The sequence below is a fragment of the Phodopus roborovskii genome, unplaced genomic scaffold (assembly GCF_943737965.1).
Source record: "Phodopus roborovskii unplaced genomic scaffold, PHOROB, whole genome shotgun sequence".
NCBI lineage: Eukaryota > Metazoa > Chordata > Mammalia > Rodentia > Cricetidae > Phodopus > Phodopus roborovskii.
In genome coordinates, this window is record NW_026126516.1 from 11,130,628 (window position 1) to 11,149,949 (window position 19,322).

The 19,322-nt window shown below is 48.5% G+C and overlaps 1 protein-coding gene across 5 annotated transcripts in view; it reads left to right on the forward strand.

Annotated features, from left to right (window-relative positions):
• Positions 1–18,124, forward strand: part of Traf3 (TNF receptor associated factor 3) — a 100,543-nt gene extending 82,419 nt beyond the window's left edge. For all 5 annotated transcript variants that reach the window (XM_051196636.1, XM_051196640.1, XM_051196637.1 and 2 more), the window contains 5 exons: positions 701–775; positions 2,232–2,324; positions 6,015–6,155; positions 11,523–11,697; positions 12,339–18,124. In XM_051196636.1, coding sequence (XP_051052593.1) covers positions 701–775; positions 2,232–2,324; positions 6,015–6,155; positions 11,523–11,697; positions 12,339–12,910 — 1,056 coding nt within the window. In that variant the 3' untranslated portion in view covers positions 12,911–18,124. The remainder of the gene's footprint in view (positions 1–700; positions 776–2,231; positions 2,325–6,014; positions 6,156–11,522; positions 11,698–12,338) is intronic.
• The last annotated feature ends 1,198 nt before the right edge of the window (positions 18,125–19,322 follow it).

A 19,322-nucleotide genomic window follows, 5' to 3' on the forward strand; every position in this document is an offset into this window, starting at 1 on the left:
CTTTTCAGTTCCCTTGTCTCTTGTTTGGGGCATCCTAGAGCTAAACAAGAGACTGTCTTCTCTTGGGATAGCTTAGATTTTCCATCTGTCAGTTAGAGGAGACAGCATAAGATTCCTGTTGTTAGAATGGCTGTAGGATCTTTGAAAAGCATGTAAGCATCTGCACATGCCAGGGAAAAAGGATTTTCAGATGAAGGAGCAACTCACCTCCAGCCATCTCAAGTGTTACTAGTAATGGCTCAGTGTGTGAGCTTGCTTTGAAAATGGGTTTATTTTTGTGTACTGTACAGTAGGTGTGTGACCCAGTTGCATCCCAAATGCTTTCTGATTTTTTTGTGTTTCATACAGTTTTTGTTAATAGTCTTTAAATGTGCATTTCAGTTGTTTTTTTTTTTTTTTTTTTTTTTTAATTCTGGCACTTCAGACGGCATGTCACAGTTTGAACAATTTGTTCTCAAGAAATTGGAAGTTTAAGAACTGTTACAGTAAATGTACTTCTGTATATTGGTGTGTATATGTGTATACTTGTGATGAAACTGTATTTTACTGCCTGAAGTCCAGCAAGCAGATGACGTGTACACACCTGCAGCTGATAAACACCTTCTTAACAGTACAGCCTGGATGCTCTCTGTGCCCTGATATGTTTGAACATTTTCATGCAAACGTTTGTGTCACAACTCACGTCTCTTTCCCGTTGCAGTTGAGTGCACACTTGTCAGAGTGTGTCAATGCCCCCAGCACCTGTAGTTTTAAGCGCTATGGCTGCGTTTTTCAGGTCAGTATCCAACATTTGTCCTTCCCAGTCACTGACATTCTGCCATTGAAGAAAGTTCTCATAATACGATTTTAACCTTTGAGTTCTCACTTTTTTAGTCTTTATCGTGAAACCAGATCACCCTGCTGCATGGGTGAAACAAGGCATACATGCAGCAAGGTGGGTGCTCACTTGCCAGGCCAGGGCACTTTGAGATTTAGATGGAATGGCATGGGGAAGTCAGTGTGCCAGAACTGCCATCTCCAAGTCAGCTCCAGGGTTAGAGTGCAGTGACACCTGGTAGAGTCTCTGCGGCAATTTTAAGGACATACTGAGTATAGGTGAATATCAAACTAGATGAACTTTGACATTGTCTGTCAGCCCTAAGCTGTAAGAATCACACATGGGTATCTGTAATGCTTTGTTTACACATGTGTGCTGGCTCTTGCCCCTGCCAGAGCTAGAATTGCCTGAGAAAAGCCTGTAGAAAACTTACTTCCTGGGAAATAGTGTTCATGTGAGAAACATGCATACAGTTTTCTGTTCTTTTTTAAAAAGCATACCTGAGATTGAAAGTTAAGACTGAGTTTATCTACCAAAAAGCAAAATATGTTACAAAGAGTCATATATTTAGTTTTGTGTACTGACAATAGGTTGCTATGGAGTTGGTACGAAGACAGCAGCATTGCAATACTTTTTTCTTAGAAGATGAAAACCTGAGAGTAAGAACCAAGTTCTCCCTTGCCTTAGTCTAGGAGGTGCCTGTGCCTCCCTGTTCTGTCCTGCATAGTGCCATCCATCCTCTGTGTATGCGTATGTATGCTGATGCAGAGCTCTGCTCAGATCAGCATATATAGAGAGATTCTATGTACAGAGTATATGTTTTGGAGATCATGAAAACGCTTTTTCTGATTTCTTAATTTTCCAGTATCAAAACAAATTATATTCTCAAATTGGTTGTTTCCTTGAATATGCAAAGTACTATTTTATGTGCTTGCTCTTGGCTTGAATGGTCTGCATCTTGTGTACTCTGTAGATTGTTTATGTTTTGTATGTAAATTTCTCAGCACACTCAGCCTGTTGAGGCGGTGCCTTTTTGGATACAATGCTATACCATAGTTCAGTGGACTGCTGTAGCAGCATCTGCCTGCAGCTGTAGGTCCCAGAACATTCTCCATGTATATTTTCATGAAAATTATTTGTAAGGGAACAGGATGAGTTTCAAATTTAAGTCCTGCAAGTATGACACATTGATGAGAAGCCACTAGAGGCAGCGTGAGGAAAGGGGAGCATTAACTTGAGCGTAGCTCTGCAATGTCATAGCGTTCTTGGTGTGCTCCCTGCACCGCAGCCTGGGAGGCCCCTGGAATTCCGTGTGTAAATAGGCCCTCTTCATGTAGTGCTGCTTCTAGAGTTGTATGTTAGGGTTTCTGTCCTTGGGAGTGACTGGTTTATTTTACTGCCTTTGCTTTTGCAGGGCACAAACCAGCAGATCAAGGCCCACGAGGCCAGCTCTGCCGTGCAGCACGTGAATCTGCTGAAGGAGTGGAGCAACTCCCTGGAGAAGAAGGTAGGCATGCAGCCCTGGGCCCGTCAATGTGCAGTGTTGGCTTTCCTTCCTGCTCAGTGTAATCACTCTGTGGGTCAGCACTGATCTAGGACAGTGATTGTCCCAACATTCATATGCTTGTCCTCAGCTCCATAGCTCTGTGAAAAGCAGCTATCCTGTTCAGGTGAATTGATCCTGGCTGTTTTGGCACTGACCAGCATAGAGACTGCTGGTCTGGACCACTTAACTCCAAATGCTGGTTGGCTCCTTACATGTGGACCACGTTTGCCGTGCCCACATGTCTGGTCCCTAGGGCTGATCTCCAGCTGTGTTCTGTGTTTTGTAAGCCCCAGAAAAGCATGCTGCCTTCTCCCTGTTTGCAGTTGGTTCTCTCAGCTGCACCGACTGCATAGGCAGCACCACTACCCGGTTTCCTCAGTTAGAGTGCACCTGCTCACGCCACTCGCTCTGTGGTGCTCACCCCCACAGCAGGGCTGTGTTGCCATGAGGAGCAGGTGACTCACTCTAAGGACTGATAGGTTAGACGGTTATGAGCTTACACTTACCATGGCTCATTCACATTCAATACATCGATTGAAACTTGTATCAGGAGGGCATTGAGATAGGGTAAGTGATTGGTGCAGCTGACATTAGAGTTTATAAAGATCTGAGTCTTGTGTTAAGTGATTAATACAAATGTACTTCAGAGTCTCAACCTTCCTGATGCTGTGACCCTTTAATACAGTTGTGTGGTGACCTCCACCATAATAAAATTATATTCCTTGCTACTTCATAACTGTAATTTTGCTACTTTTGTGAATCATAATGTAAATAATTTTGGAGATAAAGGGTTGTCAAAGGGGTCCTGACCTACAGGTTGAGAACTGCTGCTCTAAAGTGACAAACCAGAAGGTTCCCAAGAGAGGCCGCATGGTGCCATGTAGTGCAACTGGAAAGGTGAGGCAGCCCAGCCAGTGCCATCTCCCGGAGAACACAGTGTGTGCTCTGAGCCCATTGACAGCTACCTAGGAATCTTGTTTCCCTCTTTCTGAAGAAAATGTTTTCTTTCTGTCATTTTTAAGTTATTATACAACCTCAGGGTGTCCTGTATCTCACGAGTACATTTAAAAGGCCCTTCCTTGGGCTGGAGAGATGGCTTAGGGGTTAAGAGCAGTGACTGCTCTTCCAGAGGTCCTGAGTTCAATTCCCAGCAACCACTTGGTAGCTCACAGCCATCTGTAATCTGTAATGAGATCTGGTGCCCTCTTCTGGCCTGCAGGTCTCTGTGTGCATAACAACAATAAATCTTTAAAATAAAATAAAAATAAATCTTTTTTTAAAAAAAATAAATAAAAGGCCCTTCCTTTTACTTACTTAGTTTGAACCCAGGTGTCATGGTACATACCTGTAATCTCAGCCCTTGGAAAGTGAAGGAGGGAAGGTCAGAAGTTTATGGTCTTCTAGCATTATAGCAAGTTCAAGGCCAGCCTAGGCTCCTTAAGACCCTGTCTCAAAAGAAAGAAAAGAATTACTGTTTTGTTTTATTGTTTTGTTTTATTCACCATACTGTAACAGCAGTGTAGGAGTTTAGTGGCCCTGAGGTGTGTGGCTTCTAGTACGGAGGCCCAGGAAGTGCTGGGAAAAAGGGTGTTTTCAAGTCCCAGAGGTCCCTGTTCTCACTACAGGGAAGTGGGTGCGCCCTGCTTCTGCAGCAGGATGGCCTGCTAACCTCCATGTGGTCATTTCAGAGGCCAGAGGCTGATGAAGGGAGCAATGTGCAGTATTTCAAGGCTATGCTCTCTAATGTGCGAACTCACATTCACATAAGGAAAATTGAAGGGAAGAAATTAAGACTAGTTGGTATGACATATGCATGTTACTGTTGATTGCTTCTGCTCAACCAGTACTTAATTGCTGCAGAAAGTTGGTATTTTTAGAAATATCAATGAGATTCTTGTTTAAAATGGTATCTCCACTTGGGGTGAGGATAAGAAAAGCTTGTAAACTTGGTCTGACTTTGCTAGATGGGAATAATTGAACAGTAACTTCAGATGAGTTTTGTAAAACTGCTGTTGCCAGCAGGGCGTTGGTGGCGCATGCCTTTAATCCCAGCACAGAAGCAGACGGATCTCTGTGAGTTCAAGGCTAGCCTGGTCTACAGAGCTAGTTCCGGGACAGCCATGACTACACAAAGAAACCCTGTCTAAAAAAACAAAAACAACACACATACAAAAAAAAAAAAACCCTGCTGTTGCCCCTCTTCATTGGTACAGGTTGGCACTGCAGGAGCTTCTGGCCTTACGTGATGGGAGAAAGCTGGAAAACACGCAGGCTTGTGCGCTCCGTTTGCTTTCTTTTCTTTTTTTTTTCACCCTTGGTTTTTCAAGGGTGTAGCCCTTGCTTTTCTGGAACTCTGTAGACCAGGCTGGCCTCAAATTAGAGGCCACCTGCCTCTAGTTCATCTGCCTAAACCCACCTGCCTCTGTCTCTCCCAAGTGCCAGGATTGAAGGCATGAGCCACCACACCTGGCTAACTTTAAGCTTTTGTGTCAGGGTCTCTTTGGGTGTGGTCCCCATCTGTCTCTGAGGAGTTAATGGGCTGACCCTAGGGTGGGATGGAGTACCTGCGTGATTGCATTCAGGCCACCTCTCCTTATGTTTAGGGATGTGACACTAGTGGGTTCAGCCCGTGCAGGACCATGATTGGCTTTTTAAAATTGACAGATTGTGATTGTATGTATTGTGTGATGTTTGGGTGTGCATACATTAGGAAATGATTAAAACAAGCTAGTTGATGGGCCCATACATTGCTTCCCACCCTCACCCCCCCTTTTTAATGGTGTGAACATTTCAGATCAGTTCTCAGTAGTTTGGTGTACTCGTTTCATTGTTGATAGTTGTGCAGGAGACTTTAGGGACAGTTCTAAGATGAAACTTCATGTACGTGGCCAGTGTGTCTCTATCTCCCCAAGCCCAGTGCCCTTCTCTTTGCTTCTTGCTAGCTTTGTGGTTCTAGTTGTGGAAACAGGCAGTATCTGTCTTTCTGTCCCTGGCCTATTTCAGCTATCGATGCCCTTCAGGGACTAGCTTTTTATTACTCTTTTTATATCAAATAAAAAGACTAAAACACAATACCAAGTACATTGTGTTTTTAGAGCAGGTATTATTTCTGTGAAGCCCATTTTTCAGGTATATACACAGTGCTTATGCAAGCTGGATACTTTTGTTTGTTTTTGAGACAGGGTTTCTCTCTATAACAGCTCTGGCTATCTTGGAACTATCCCTGTAGACCAGGCTGGCCTCAAACTCACAGAGATCCGCCTGCCTCTGCCTCCAGAGTGCTGGGATCAAAGGTGTGCACCATCACTGCCCAGCTTAAAACTATTTCTTATATATGTTCTCGCCAAATCTGGAAGCTGCACTTGTAAAAGATTGGTTTTCAGTGAGCACTTTACAAGCAGCCCCTTGTTCTGAAATTCAGTTGATCCCTCCCCAAGCCTTCCTTAGCAGCAGGGAGAAACAAAAATAGCTTGCAGGGTTCCCTGCTAGCTCTCCAGAGTCCCCCCCCCTTTCTGTGTGGAAGGGCTTTTCTCCTGGACTCCTTTTAAGAAGCCAGTAGAAAGCTTATATTGTGAAATTTTAATTACTATCATTATCGTTAATTAATACCAAACCCTTTTTGTTAAACTAATTGAAGAATTTCTTTCTCAGGTTTCCTTACTGCAGAATGAAAGCGTTGAAAAAAACAAGAGCATACAAAGTTTGCACAATCAGATATGTAGCTTTGAAATTGAAATTGAGAGACAAAAGGAAATGCTTCGAAACAATGAATCCAAAATCCTTCATTTGCAGGTGAGCACCCTGCCTGGTGGCAAGCATCACTGAGTTCATGCAGACAGAAGGGCTTCTCTTGCTTGTGTGAACACTCAGGGACAACTGGGTCAGCATGGACCTGCCTAGGAAGCTGACCCAAGACAAAACTCTTCTTCTGTCTTCAACCCACTGGAACAAAGTAAAACTTAAAGCCCTTTGTTTTAAAAATTAGCTGTTTTAGCCCATCACTGGCCTGTGGTGCTGTGCACCTTTAATCCCAGCACTTGTGAGGCAGAGGCAGACAGATCTCTCTAAGTTACAGGACAGCATGATCTACAAAGCAAGTTCCAGGACAGCCAGGGCTACAAAGAGAAACCCTGTTTCAAAACAACTTAAATAAATAAAGTGAAAAAATTAGCTGTTTTGGATGGGGTGTAGCTCAGTGATAGAACATTTGCCTAGCATGTGCAAGGCCCTAGGTTCCATGCCTACCACTGCAAAAAGAGAGTGTGTAAAATCTGTTTTTATTACTGTTTAAGGTAACATTGTTCATTAGTGCTTGTGTGCCAAGTTTCACTTCCTAAAGTGAAATCAAGCCGAACTGCTTTGTTCTGAGTTCTCATAAACACACACACACACACACACACACACACACACACACCTAAATTTATTTCACCATAATTATCCAGAGATACCCCCAAAACAATAAATACATAAATTTTTGCAGGGCTAAAGAAATACATCTTTGGCTGAGATCACTAGCTACTCTTGCCAAGGACTGGGGTTTGATTCCCAGAACCTACATAGTGACTCACAGATGTGACTCCATTTCCACAGACACTTGTGCCCTCTTCTGGCCTCTGTGGGCACTGCATGCATGTGGTGCTGAAGGTGTTAAAGGAAATAGAATTGAAGTACGTGTATGTGCATTTTGTTGGCCCAGGAAAAGGGGTTGTCCTTTGTTTTTTAGGGTTTTCATTTGTTTGCTTGTTTTTGGTTTGTTGTTGTTGTTTGAGACAGGGTTTCTCTGTGTAGCCCTGGCTTTCCTGGAACTCAGAGATCCTCCTGCCCCTGCTTCTGAGTGCTGGGATAAAAAGCACCAGCCAGCTTGAAGTTAACAGAATACTAAAGAACAGCAGGGTATGGTGGCACATGCCTTTGATCCCAGCACTTAGGAGGCAGAGGCTGGACAATCTTTGTGAGTAAAAAGGAACATGTTTGGGACTTGGGAAAGGAGTCATGGTAAAGGCTTGTCACACACAGTTCAGTTCGGCAGGACCTGTGTGAATGCTGGGCAGGCATGGCGACCTGCTTGTAAGGCCAGTGCTCTAAAGGCAGATCTGCTGGCTAAATAGGTGGCAGCAGTGAGCTCTGGGTTAGGTTGGAAGACCCTCCTGGAAAGAGTAAGGTAGAGAGCAAGCAAGCAAACAAGGAAGACTCTACAAGTCAGCCTCTGCCTTTGCACGAGTCACCCTCACTGTGTGACTTGCACAGGCAACACCTGCACACGCGCACACACACACACACACACAAGAAAATGTGTTTGGGTTTTGACACCCACCCACCCCCAGTACTGGGATTGAACCCAAGTTCCTGAACTGGCTAAAATCTACTCTGTACTTTTTATATTGAGACAGGGTCTCACTGAGTTACCTAGGCTGAGCGTAGTACCCTGCGTAGCCCAGGTAGACCTCGTACTTGTGATCTCCATTCTTCAGCCGTTTCAATAGCTGGGATTACAGAGCTCTGCCACTAGGCCCAGCAAACCAATTTTTCTTTATCAAAATGGTAGCCTGGGGACTGGAGAGACGGCTCAGTGGTAATAGCGCCACTTGTTCCTCCAGCGACAACGTAGCCACTCACAGCTGTCTGTAACCCCAGTTCTCGGGAGCCCGACACCCTCATGCTAACATTCATGCAGGAAAAACACTAATGCACTTAAAATAAAAATAAATCACTCTTTTATAGAAATGGTAGTCGAGTGTGGTGGCACACAACTTTAATCCCAGCACTCAGGAGGCAGAGGCAGGTGGATCTCCATGAGTTTGAGGTCTACGAAGTGAGTTAGTTCCAAGACAGTCAAGGCTACACAGAGAAACTCTGTCTCAAAAAAGAAATAAAAAAGTATCCTGGATGGAGAGTCCAAGTCTATCCTGGGCAATTTAGTGATATCCTGAATGCATAGCTAAGTGGTAGTGTGTTTGCCTAGCATGCCTAAGGCCCTGAGTTCCATCTGGAACACTTCAAGGGATATTTAAGTAAGAGACAGAGGAGGGGAAGACAGACAGACAGACACACAGAGAGAGAGAGAGAGAGAGAGAGAGAGAGTATGAGAGAGAGAGAGAGAGGGAGGGAGAGAGAGAGAATATGCCGGTGGAGGGCTCGGTGGATAAGGGTGCTTATCGCCAGGTCTGACAACTTGAGTTAGTCTCAAAACCCATGATAGAAAGAAGGGTTTGACTCCATGTGTGTGGTGGTACATGAACACACACATTGAAAAAAAAGAGAGACAGGTTATGCATCACATGTCCTTAGTCGCAGGTGCCTGAGAGGCTCAGGTGGGAGGGCCTCTTGATCTGAGCAGCATGTGTGATCCATGACTCAGAAGAGGGAAATCAAGCCTGCTGAGTCATAAATTGAACTGCACATGCTGCTGCCAGTTGCTAAATCCATGCAGTAGGGTTCAGGTGGAGTGAGTGTCTCGGGCCTTACTCTTCTACAGTCCATATGGAGCTCCACCATGCTCTCACTGAACAGGGTTGTGTGGCCAGGGCCTTGTGACCTGATAGTGACAAGGGATAGCAAAGGACATTTACTGCAGCTCTGAAGTTAGGTGCATACAGCTGGTCATCTGATTATCTAAGAGCAAGCGTGGAGTTGGGGTTGTTTATTGTGTGTGCAGACTGCTGCTTCCCAGTTCCTGAGCTTGCAATTTAATCCACACGTGCAATCTGCACTTGGAGTGTGCATTTATAGAAACACTCAGTGGCTGAGAGCTCACCACGGCACTTCAGGAATTAAGTCATTTGTTATTCACAGAGAAGTCTTGACACAAACCTGTACTCTGCTTTAAGCTGTGTTGGTTTTGCAAGTGAAAGGTCTGTCTGAAAAATAGCACATTCCTTTGCTGGGGTGTGACTCCTAAGCTGTTTGGGTGAGCTCATCTGTGTGGGGCATGTGCCTGCACACACATACATGCCTCAGTCTCTGCGTTGTTTACCAGCAGTGGCCTGTACTATTGGGAGAGCTTCATGGCCAGTGCAGCAGTCTGGTCTCCTCAAGTGCATGCCACTTGGGGCTGTGGCGCTCAAGTGACTAAATGGCTTGTGCTAGGTCATGTTGCTAATCAGGGCTTCCTCCTTGGTCCTCTGAGAACCAAGGACCATCTCTTCCACCACCGTCAGGCTTTTCCTTTTTATCAGTGCTCACAGTAGCTTACTTTATGAGGGCAGTTCATTCACAGAACACCATGGCTGTGGGTATGCATTAATAGCATACCCAGAAACAGTTCTTATGGAGCCATATATTCCTCTGATTATACATTCTTGTTGAAAGTAGACATAGGTCTGGAAAGATGGCTCACAGCCAGAAATAAAAAGACATTGACATAGCAGGGTTTTTTGAGGATTGAAGATATCATCTATGCTGTGTGTGTGGGTTCTTTATGTGTTCATGTATGTATGTGTGCCAGGAGGGTAGAAAAAGGGCCAGGTGTCCTGGTCTTCACTTTCTACCTTATTCCTTTGAGATAGAGTTGCACTACATTGGAGTTAGGGTGGTGGCCAGAAAACCACAGTGCCCTCCTCTCTCCTTCCACAGAGCTGGGGTCCCAGGTACGCACAGCCATCTCCAGCTTTGTGTATAGATGTTAGAAGTTTGAGTTTGTGTGCTCACATTTGTACAGCATTCTTACCTGTTGGCCCCTCCTCATCCTTCTTAAACGTTGGCATCAGGGAGGCTCGAATCAACCTTTCACTCTGTTGAGAGAATCCAGACCTGCCTTGTCTGTTCCTTCCTGGTTAGTCACAGCCAACAAAGGTGCCGACACCCAGAGTTCCAAATGTAGACCTGCAAAAGAAGAAGTGAAGACGGGGCTGCCCCTGGGACTGCCCCCTGAGCACCCTGAATGACCAGTGGCTTCAGGGCTACCCCGCCGCCTTTGGACTCCTGTAGACTCTGCAAGAATAGAAACTCCAGATCCATCACAGGGAGACAGACAGGTTGGAGCATAAAGCTCTCCCTGTTACTGTTACTCAAACATGGACAGCTCTTAAGCACCCAACTGGAGCATGAGTCTGTTACCCTCACAAGTGGAGTGGTACGTTTCTATAGAAAATGTTTCCAAGTCACTTAAATTAAGACAGTGCAAAATTGGCAGGCCCTGTGTCAGGACAATGTCTCTGCTTGCATACATCCTGGTTCCCCTGAGTGCAGAACCTACTCTCCTAGGCCTGAGGACCCACAGCAAGCCTTGTCTGACCACCAGTGCTCAGGGTCTCTGGTAGAGCCGAGATAGAAGGAGCTCTTTTATTCCCTGGGCGTTAGCAGTTCTAGTGTCCCCTCCATAGTCACAGGACAGAAGCAGCACATGGGTTCTGAGCCAGGCAGTAGGGCAGGCAGACAATGCCATCGTCACCCTGAACCGGACTCCCTTTGAATGGTAGACACCAAAGGTCTTGGGCCTTTAGAATCTTCTGTTAGTCAGACGAGGCTTTGACCTCAGTCCCTTCTCCTCTGTTCCTGTGGCCACCTATGGTGCCAGAGTACAAGATACGAGGCTTATGGCAGTCAGGCAGGGAACATCTGTGACTTGAGGTCAGGGTCACAGCCAGGGTTCTGAAAGGAAAGCTGGTGGCGTTGCCAGGATGCAGGTGTGTGACAGACAAGCAGTTTGGCCTGGGACCGGGAGGCTTGTGTGGATGCTATGGGCAGGGGAAGGAAGAACTTCTGGGCCATGTGCACACTGTGGCTTGGGTATTGTCCCCTTTCATCTGACCCAGCCCTGCCCTTCTGGTGACTTAATAAAAACACTGTAGGCTGGATGTAATGGCACATTATCCAGGCACTTCGTTCTGCGCAAGTCATTTTGTTTGGTTGGTTTGGTTTGGTTTGGTTTTTGGTTTTTTGAGACACGGTCTCTCTGTGGCCTTGGAGCCTGTCCTGGAACTCTCTCTGTACCCATGCTGGCCTCAGACTCACAGAGATCCACCTGCCTCTGCCTCCCTAGTGCTGGGACTAAAGGTGTGCACCACCAACACCTGGCCTGCACAAGTTCTTCCCAGGAGGCTGGCAGGTGTTAGCACTGGATGTACAGGAGGTGACAGCTTCCCCTGGCATTTAGAGGGTGGCAGCACAGATGCCCAGAGTTCTCACTGATTTTTACCCTTAACCCCTTTGGTCTGGAAGCGAGTAATCGATAGCCAAGCAGAGAAACTGAAGGAACTGGACAAGGAGATCCGTCCCTTCAGGCAGAGCTGGGAGGAAGCAGACAGCATGAAGAGCAGCGTGGAGTCCCTGCAGAGCCGCGTGACTGAGCTGGAGAGTGTGGACAAGAGTGCTGGGCAGGCGGCTCGCAACACAGGTGAGGCACAGGTGTAGCAAGCTAAGAGTTCTCCAACGGAGACAGGGTTTCACTTAATGTGTCCCTCCAATGAGCTCCAGCATGGCAGAGTGCAGAGCCCCACCCCCAGAGAGGCTGGGTTATAGGGTGCCAAGGCCTATCGGTCTGGGTGCTCCTGACACACTCTGAGGGCCCAGAGACAGGAGCAGGCCGGGCAGGGGAGGTGGGCAGAAGTGTGCCTGCAGCTTTGAGTCTGAGTAAGCGCAGTGATGACTTACAGGGAAGGGTTAAGGAGTAAGGGTAGATTATTGCGGTACATGGGTTGGATTAAGCAGATGGAGGGTGTGTGGTTAGAATAGAATAGAAGACAGCTTAAACCCAGAGCCTAGTGCCCCTGTAGATGCCAGGGCCATAAGGCAGAGGAGCACGAGGTAGTAGGCAGCCAGGCTCTGACCGCTGCGGCCTGACAGCTGGTACACTATGGCCACCGGAGGGAAGGGGAAGGGAGACATAATGCCGATGCCCCTCCTTGTCCACTATGCACACGTCTGCCCTCCGCAGTCACAGTGACATCTGTGGGCTGCTGTCTCAGACACTGGTGCATATCTGCCTCTCTGATGTGTATATGACTTGTTTGCCAAATGTTTTCTTGCCTGTGGCAGGCTTGCTGGAGTCCCAGCTGAGCCGGCATGACCAGATGCTGAGTGTCCATGACATCCGCTTGGCCGATATGGACCTGAGGTTCCAGGTCCTTGAGACCGCCAGCTACAATGGCGTGCTGATCTGGAAGATCCGAGACTACAAGCGCCGGAAGCAGGAGGCCGTCATGGGGAAGACCCTGTCTCTCTACAGCCAGCCTTTCTACACAGGCTATTTTGGCTATAAGATGTGTGCCAGGGTCTACCTGAATGGGGACGGAATGGGAAAAGGAACACACTTGTCGCTGTTTTTTGTCATTATGCGTGGAGAATATGATGCTTTGTTGCCATGGCCGTTCAAGCAGAAAGTGACACTCATGCTGATGGATCAGGGGTCCTCTCGACGCCACCTGGGAGATGCATTCAAGCCTGATCCCAACAGCAGCAGCTTCAAGAAACCCACTGGAGAGATGAATATCGCTTCTGGCTGCCCAGTCTTTGTCGCCCAAACTGTTCTAGAGAATGGGACGTATATTAAAGATGATACAATTTTTATTAAAGTCATAGTGGATACTTCGGATCTGCCTGACCCCTGACAAGCAACCGGGGAGGTGGATTCAGCAGAAGGTAACTCCTCTGGGGGGTTGAAGCGGTCTGTCTTCACGAAGGTCCTCGCCCACAGAAAGGACCATGTGGGACAGGGTAAGCAGCCGGAGGAGGAGGATGCGTGGCTGGCAGGAGAAGCCACACGTGAAAAGAGACCCCAACGGATTTCCTAGTAGACTAGCCACACTCACTCTGAAGAATTATTTATCCTCCAGTAAGATAAATATTGCTGTCAGAGAAGGTTTTCATTTTCATTTTTAAAGATCTAGTTAATTAAGGTGGAAACATATATGCTAAAAAGAAACATGATTTTTCTTCCTTAACTTGAACACCAAAAAGAAAACACACATGGAGGTAGCTGGATGTGTCAGCATGTTAATTTAAAAGGAGAACTTATGAAATAATAATACAATTCTGATATATTCATCCTAAAATTCAAGAGTGCAATCTTGTTTCAAATATAGTATATTGTCTATTTTTAAGGCCTCATCTGGTCTCTGTTTTAATAATTTGTTTGTCAGAAGGCCCTGAGTAGACAGAAAGTCCCTAAATTCAGAAGTCATTTTTAATTTAAAGTTTTACAAATAATTGTTACTGCAAACATTTTGTTTTAAAACGTTGATAGACTGATATTTCTTGGAAGAAAATGTAAAATATCAAACACTGGTTATCACTTGTGATAGGAAAGAGAATATTCAAACTGTCGTTATTTCTCGTTAGAAATGTGACCCTTCGATACCTGTTGTAGTTAGTGACACTATTCACAATGACTGTGAGAGGGGACAGTGCTCATGGATGCTGTGCATCGTTTCAGACGTACAACTGTTCTCACCCTAAAATAGGGCATTAGTTGAACTTTGGAGTTCTAAACAAAGTCCTGTAGATTTTTAAAATTCTGCCCCATGTTTAGACAAGCTCTCTCTGTTGCTGACAGCACCAGCCGTGATCTCCAGTGTCCAGTGTACCGGGATAGGCAGGTGACCCAGCAAGTGTTTCTCATACTGTCATACTGCTGCATTCGGCTAATGCTCTCCGGAAGCAACGTCTGTGCTCAGAGATGGTGGCATACGGTACATGTGCCTTAGATGTGACATGCTGCTTCTTGTCCCTGGGTTTGCATTCACCATGGTTCTAGAAAGTGATAGTTTAACCAGATCTCTCTCTCTCTCTCTCTCTCTCTCTCTCTCTCTCTCTCTCTCTCTCTCTCTCTCTCTCTCTCTCTCTCTCTCCACCACCAGATCTTTGTCTCTGCTAGGGCCCTCAGACAACTCCAAACCTGCCTGGGGGGAGCCAGGCCTCCACTGGCCGCTTCTGGAGGCTCTAATATTCAGATTCCCACTCTAGACCCCAAGAGCAGCCCAGTCCCACCCCAGGGGTCTCCACCCAGAAGCCACACCCTTCCAGGTCTCCACAAGGACTGTGAAAACCCCATTCCCCATAGCGTGAAGGAGAAACCCCCTGCCCTAAGCATTCCCAAGACCGGACCACTGGTCTGGGGCCTGCCCTGGCTGGCCCACAGTGGCCCTGGCCTCCCTGTAGAAGGATGGTCAGTGATGCCCCAGCCTGTCCCGCCCAGATGGCACTCTGAGCTTACTGTTTACGTCCCTCGAAGGTCCAGCTGTGATAGAAGCCTGGAGCCCTGCCTCGGTGCCCCTTTCGCTATGCACCACGCTTCATGGTGCTCTCACACTGATGGGTGCTACACGCGACGGGTGCTTCTTAGGCAAAACCAGTGTGTGCGAGCCACCACATCTGTGCCACTTGCCCAAAAGGCGCGCCCACAATTGGCCAGCTGGGCCCGCGCTTCAGACTGCCTGCCTCTGGGCTCTCCCCATGGTCGCGCGGGGACAGCTGGGTTGGTGCCCGGTGGCCCACCTTGTCTCTGGTGCTGCCGTCTGCCTGGGTGTGCCTTTGCCCCAGTGCCTGCTGGAAGTGCCCTCCTCCTGCACACCTGTCCCCATGTTTCCACGAGTGACCTGGTCTCCAGCACTTGCCCTGCCCTGCCCTGCCATGGCTGAAACGTTTGGTTCTAAGCCCGTTACTCCTTCCATTCTCCGCTCTGCTGGGACCACTTTGGGGTAAGTCAGTGGAAAGATTGCAGAGCCCGTGTCCTTTTAGAGGTGCCCTCTTCCTCTGCCAGGCCTGTCCTCCAGGGTTCTTCCCCAGAGACCTGGGGTTGGGAGGACCACCTGGCAGTCCTCAGCTGGCCTCAGGTAGCTTTGCATGGCAGCGTCACCCCTGCAGCACCCTTTGAAGAAGTCAGTTCAGTGCCAGTGGGTAGAGGCCGGCAGCATCGTGGGCTGTTAAAAAGCATGCCTGTCTTTAGGATTAGAGCCTGGTATGAGGTCCCTCCCTGGTAGTAAAACTTCTACAAGACTCTCCCTATGTGATAAGCGCCCTCCTGGCCTTCCCCTGGGTTCCTGTGGGATGTGAGTAAAGAGACTAAGCAACTGTTGTCCCCTGGGATGAGGGCCTAGCGTGTGACAGCTTTCTGTTCTGTAGTGTCTTGCATTCCTTGGTAACAGTAGAATAGTGGGCAAACTTATACCTTCGTGCCCTGTCTCTCAATGTGTGAAGGGCGTGCCGAGACGTGTCTCCTAGGAGGTGTGGAGTGCATCACATCCTCCCTGGGTGTGCCTTGCTCTGGTCCATCTCATCATCCCTTGGTGCCCCCTTTGGTGCTCACCACCTGGGCCAGTTTGGGCTGTGGTCTCAGCATAGTTGAGGCCCTGTTGCCAGTTCTGGCAGCCAGCCCTCCCCATCTCACAGGGTCCTGGCCACACAAAACACAGGGTGGTCATGTGGTATGTGTACCTGGCTTTGCAAAAGTGTCAATCGCTCGTCCTTTAAAGGGCCATTTGTTCCATGGCCTCCATGAGGAAGTTGGACACAACTTCTGCTTACCTGAGGCAGTATCCCGTGCCAGCTCAGAACTGCCCCTGGGAAGATGCAAGCCACTAAGTTGCAATGTGTCTTGAGGCCTGACCCATGGTTTTTGTGAGTAGCTGATAGCCTGTGTCAGTAGCAACCCAGGACAAGGGTGGCAGTGAGTGCCTTCCTCCCTCATTGGTCAGGAAAAGGAAGGTAGCCTGAAGGGCCCTGGGCTGGGCCTCCCTTTACTTCTTGGGGACAGACAGTCCCAACGGAAGCCGTGTAGCATGCCAGGCTGTGGGTAAGACAGAGCAGCGGGTGAGATTGCGGATGGGTGTGTGTGATGGGCTCATTGAGGAGAATAATGCCCACGTCCCAGCCCACCCAGCTCCCATCTGTCTAGACCCATGCTCAGCACTCAGAGAAGCAAAGGGCTGTTGAGAGGCTGCACCACATCTGCCCCCTGGAGTAGCCTGTGCACAGATGCACAGTGTCCCTAAGGCAGCAGTCAGCGGGGGAGGTGAGTGCCTACTGCCGCCCTGCCTCCGTTTCCTCCCGGGACTGGGGCTCCAGGAGCTGTGGCATGATACACTGCTGTGGCTTTGCTCCCTGGGCAGCCTCCAGCAGGGCTCAGACCCGCCACCACCACATCCCCTTGTAGTTGGTTTTGTCTGACTGTCTGTGGTCAGCCTCATGAGGACCTAGAGGTCAGACACAGTCCTTTGTGGGTAGCTAGCCACCTTCCCTGTTCTCCTTAGTCTGCCCCAGAGTCCCGCCTGGAGTTGGGACCACATGCCTGCTGTCTTGGGCCCAACATTAATGATGCCACTATAACTAAACAGTATATGTAGCAGTCACCCATGGCAGGCCTGACACTGATGGACTGTGTATCCAGCAAAGGGGAGGGTGTCTGGGCGCGCCAAGTAACAGAGTCCTGGGTGGACTACTCCTGCCAGCCCAAGAGGAAACCAGGGGGAGTGTCAACAGCGCGGCCCCTGCCCCCTCCTTCCCCCTGCACACTGCCAAGCATTGCAGGGACAGCACTTGGTACCTGGCCAAGACATTTCCCACCTGACAGGTCCCTGCCCTCCCATACATCCCTCTGCTTGGGACCATCGGTGAATGGAGAAGGGCTTGGTGGAGCTTAGGGTACTATCTCCCCCTTTTTCTTTTCCCTTCTTTTTTAATTTTTAATCCAGCACTTTCCTGACTAGACTGCAGGAGAGCTAGTGTGAGTTCCAGGCATGCCATTGTGTCTGAGTGTGTGTGACAAATGAGGGTCTACCCCCAAATCTTCTCAGACTAAGATCATGGTTCTGTCTTCCGTTTGCAAATCCATAGCAGCTCTTTTCTCCAAGCTAGAATGTGTCCACGGGCTCTGGGTCTGGTGAGGTGATAGTCGGCAACTGACCCAGCCATCATTACCCATGTCACCCCAGCTGATATTGGTTGCCATGGGCACTGTGGCATCAGGGAGCCAGGTCAGTGAGGACAGTAAAAAGAGGCCAGCAGCCTGGCCCAAAGGTCTGGACATATCCCAGCCTGTTGCCCATTTGGAGGGTTCCCTGGGCACCATTGCTAGGCAGGTGGGCAGGGACCCACACCAAGCTAAGCGGGCCCAAGCAGCCAAGTAGAGTATATGATTCATTTCCCCTGCCACACCATGTCTAGAGTCTTGTGAGTTCACTGTGGAGAGGAGGTGACAGGTGCAGGGTCACTGTGCCACTCTGTAGTCAGTGGTGACTGGTACACACCTTTAGTCCCCTTAGTCAAGTAACCTTCAAAGGCAAATAAATGACCTAATTGGAAAACACAAAAGCCGGCCTTCCTTCCGAGGAGTTGCCTGCGGGAGTGGGGTCACTGCAGGCTGTTGTGGAGATGGCACGCCTCTTGGGTTTAGTTCTATTACCCAAAAACAAAGACCAAAGAAGGCCAATCTCATTTGACTGTATTTTTAATCTGCCTGTGTTGACACTTGCCGTCTGTAGTAACCGCTCGCCGTGAGGTTCCATCTTGACAGTCCAAGTGAATGTGACCAGTGATTAGCGTCCCGTGTTCTTCCGCTCTTCTAAGAAACCGACAGTGTGAGTTATTGCTCAGCAATAATCCTGTCACTAGGTTAGCAACATGTCTCATCTTCCTGATAGCATTATGATGTTTTTGTATTCTGTTTACTGTATGTTACGTGTGGTTTCATTTGGTATTTATTTGTGTTTTGAGGTCTTGCGATGTTTCTGTTCTGCTGCTAATAATAAAGTTTGTAAGACTGTAGAATGCAAAATTTTGCAATGCTAAAGTGTCTGTTAGAGAAAAATAAAGCTGATTTAAGAGTCCTGCTTCCCTGTTGCAGTCTGTCACTGCTGGGCTTTGGGTTGGGTCTCCTGCAGGTGTTCTCACAAGTGACTGAATGACAGACAGCTGCCTGGGTACACTCTGGCTAGAAGGGGCCACCATCCTGAGATACTAGAAGGTTCTGGGCAAGGCCTGCGTGTTCATGCCTGTGGCCGTGGGGGATTGCTGCCCATAGCCAGTGATCACTCGGCACCCACTACCTGCTCTACAGAGCGCTGCCAGGTAACTAGAACTACAAATGGAAACGTTGGAGACTGGCAAGTTTGGTGTTCTGCCTCTTCTAGAAATAGACAGTAAAAGATAATAATCAATACACCTCTTTTTTTTTTTTTTTTGTCCCCGCAAAACAGGGTTTCTGTATTGCTTTGGAGCCTGTCCTGGAACTTGCTCTGTAGACCAGACTGGCCTGGAACTCACAGAGATCCTCCTACCTCTGCCTCCCTAGTGCTGGGAGTAAAGGCATGTGCCACCAACGCCTGGCTCAATACCTCATTTTAAAGCTTCTGGAGAAGTCTATGCCACGTTCACTATCCTGAGCACACCCTGCCATGGTGAATTCTCCTATAAGCGCTTCAGGACGTCTGTAGCAGAACCCTAAGCACAAGCTGGTGGCCCAAGACTCAAGATGAGGGGTGATGCCATGGGGAGTGGATCCTAGGGGACCTCTGGGAGCTGGCAGGGCTTGTGGGTGCAGGCTGAGGCCAGAGACGGAACCTCGACCACACTGATGCACTCACATCTAATCTATGCAGGTCTCTGTCAGGGGTCATCACAGCATCTGTCCCCAAGTTCCTACATGGATGAATCCTCTGGTGGCTTCGGATTGCTGGACCCTACACCTGTTACTGTGGTGCCTCAGTTCACAGGGTACCTGGCACTGCAACCCCTGGGGCGGAGCACACCAGGGCCTCTGGGCTCAGAAGGTTCCCCGTGTGCCCCTAGTTATGGAGTTTAGGGCCCTGCCACTGAGCCCACCACCCCCACCCTACCCACCCTCACCCCACCCCCCCACCCGCCTCTGTAGAGTCTTGAGGGCAGCCCTGTGACCACAGGACCTGCTGAGTTGCTCGGTGGGATACCACCAACCAAATTGCTCCTAGCCAAGCAGCCTTTGTCCCTGCAGGGACCCCGCCCAGGGTGGGGGGGGGACACAAAGGGTGTCCAAGGTGTCCAAGCCTG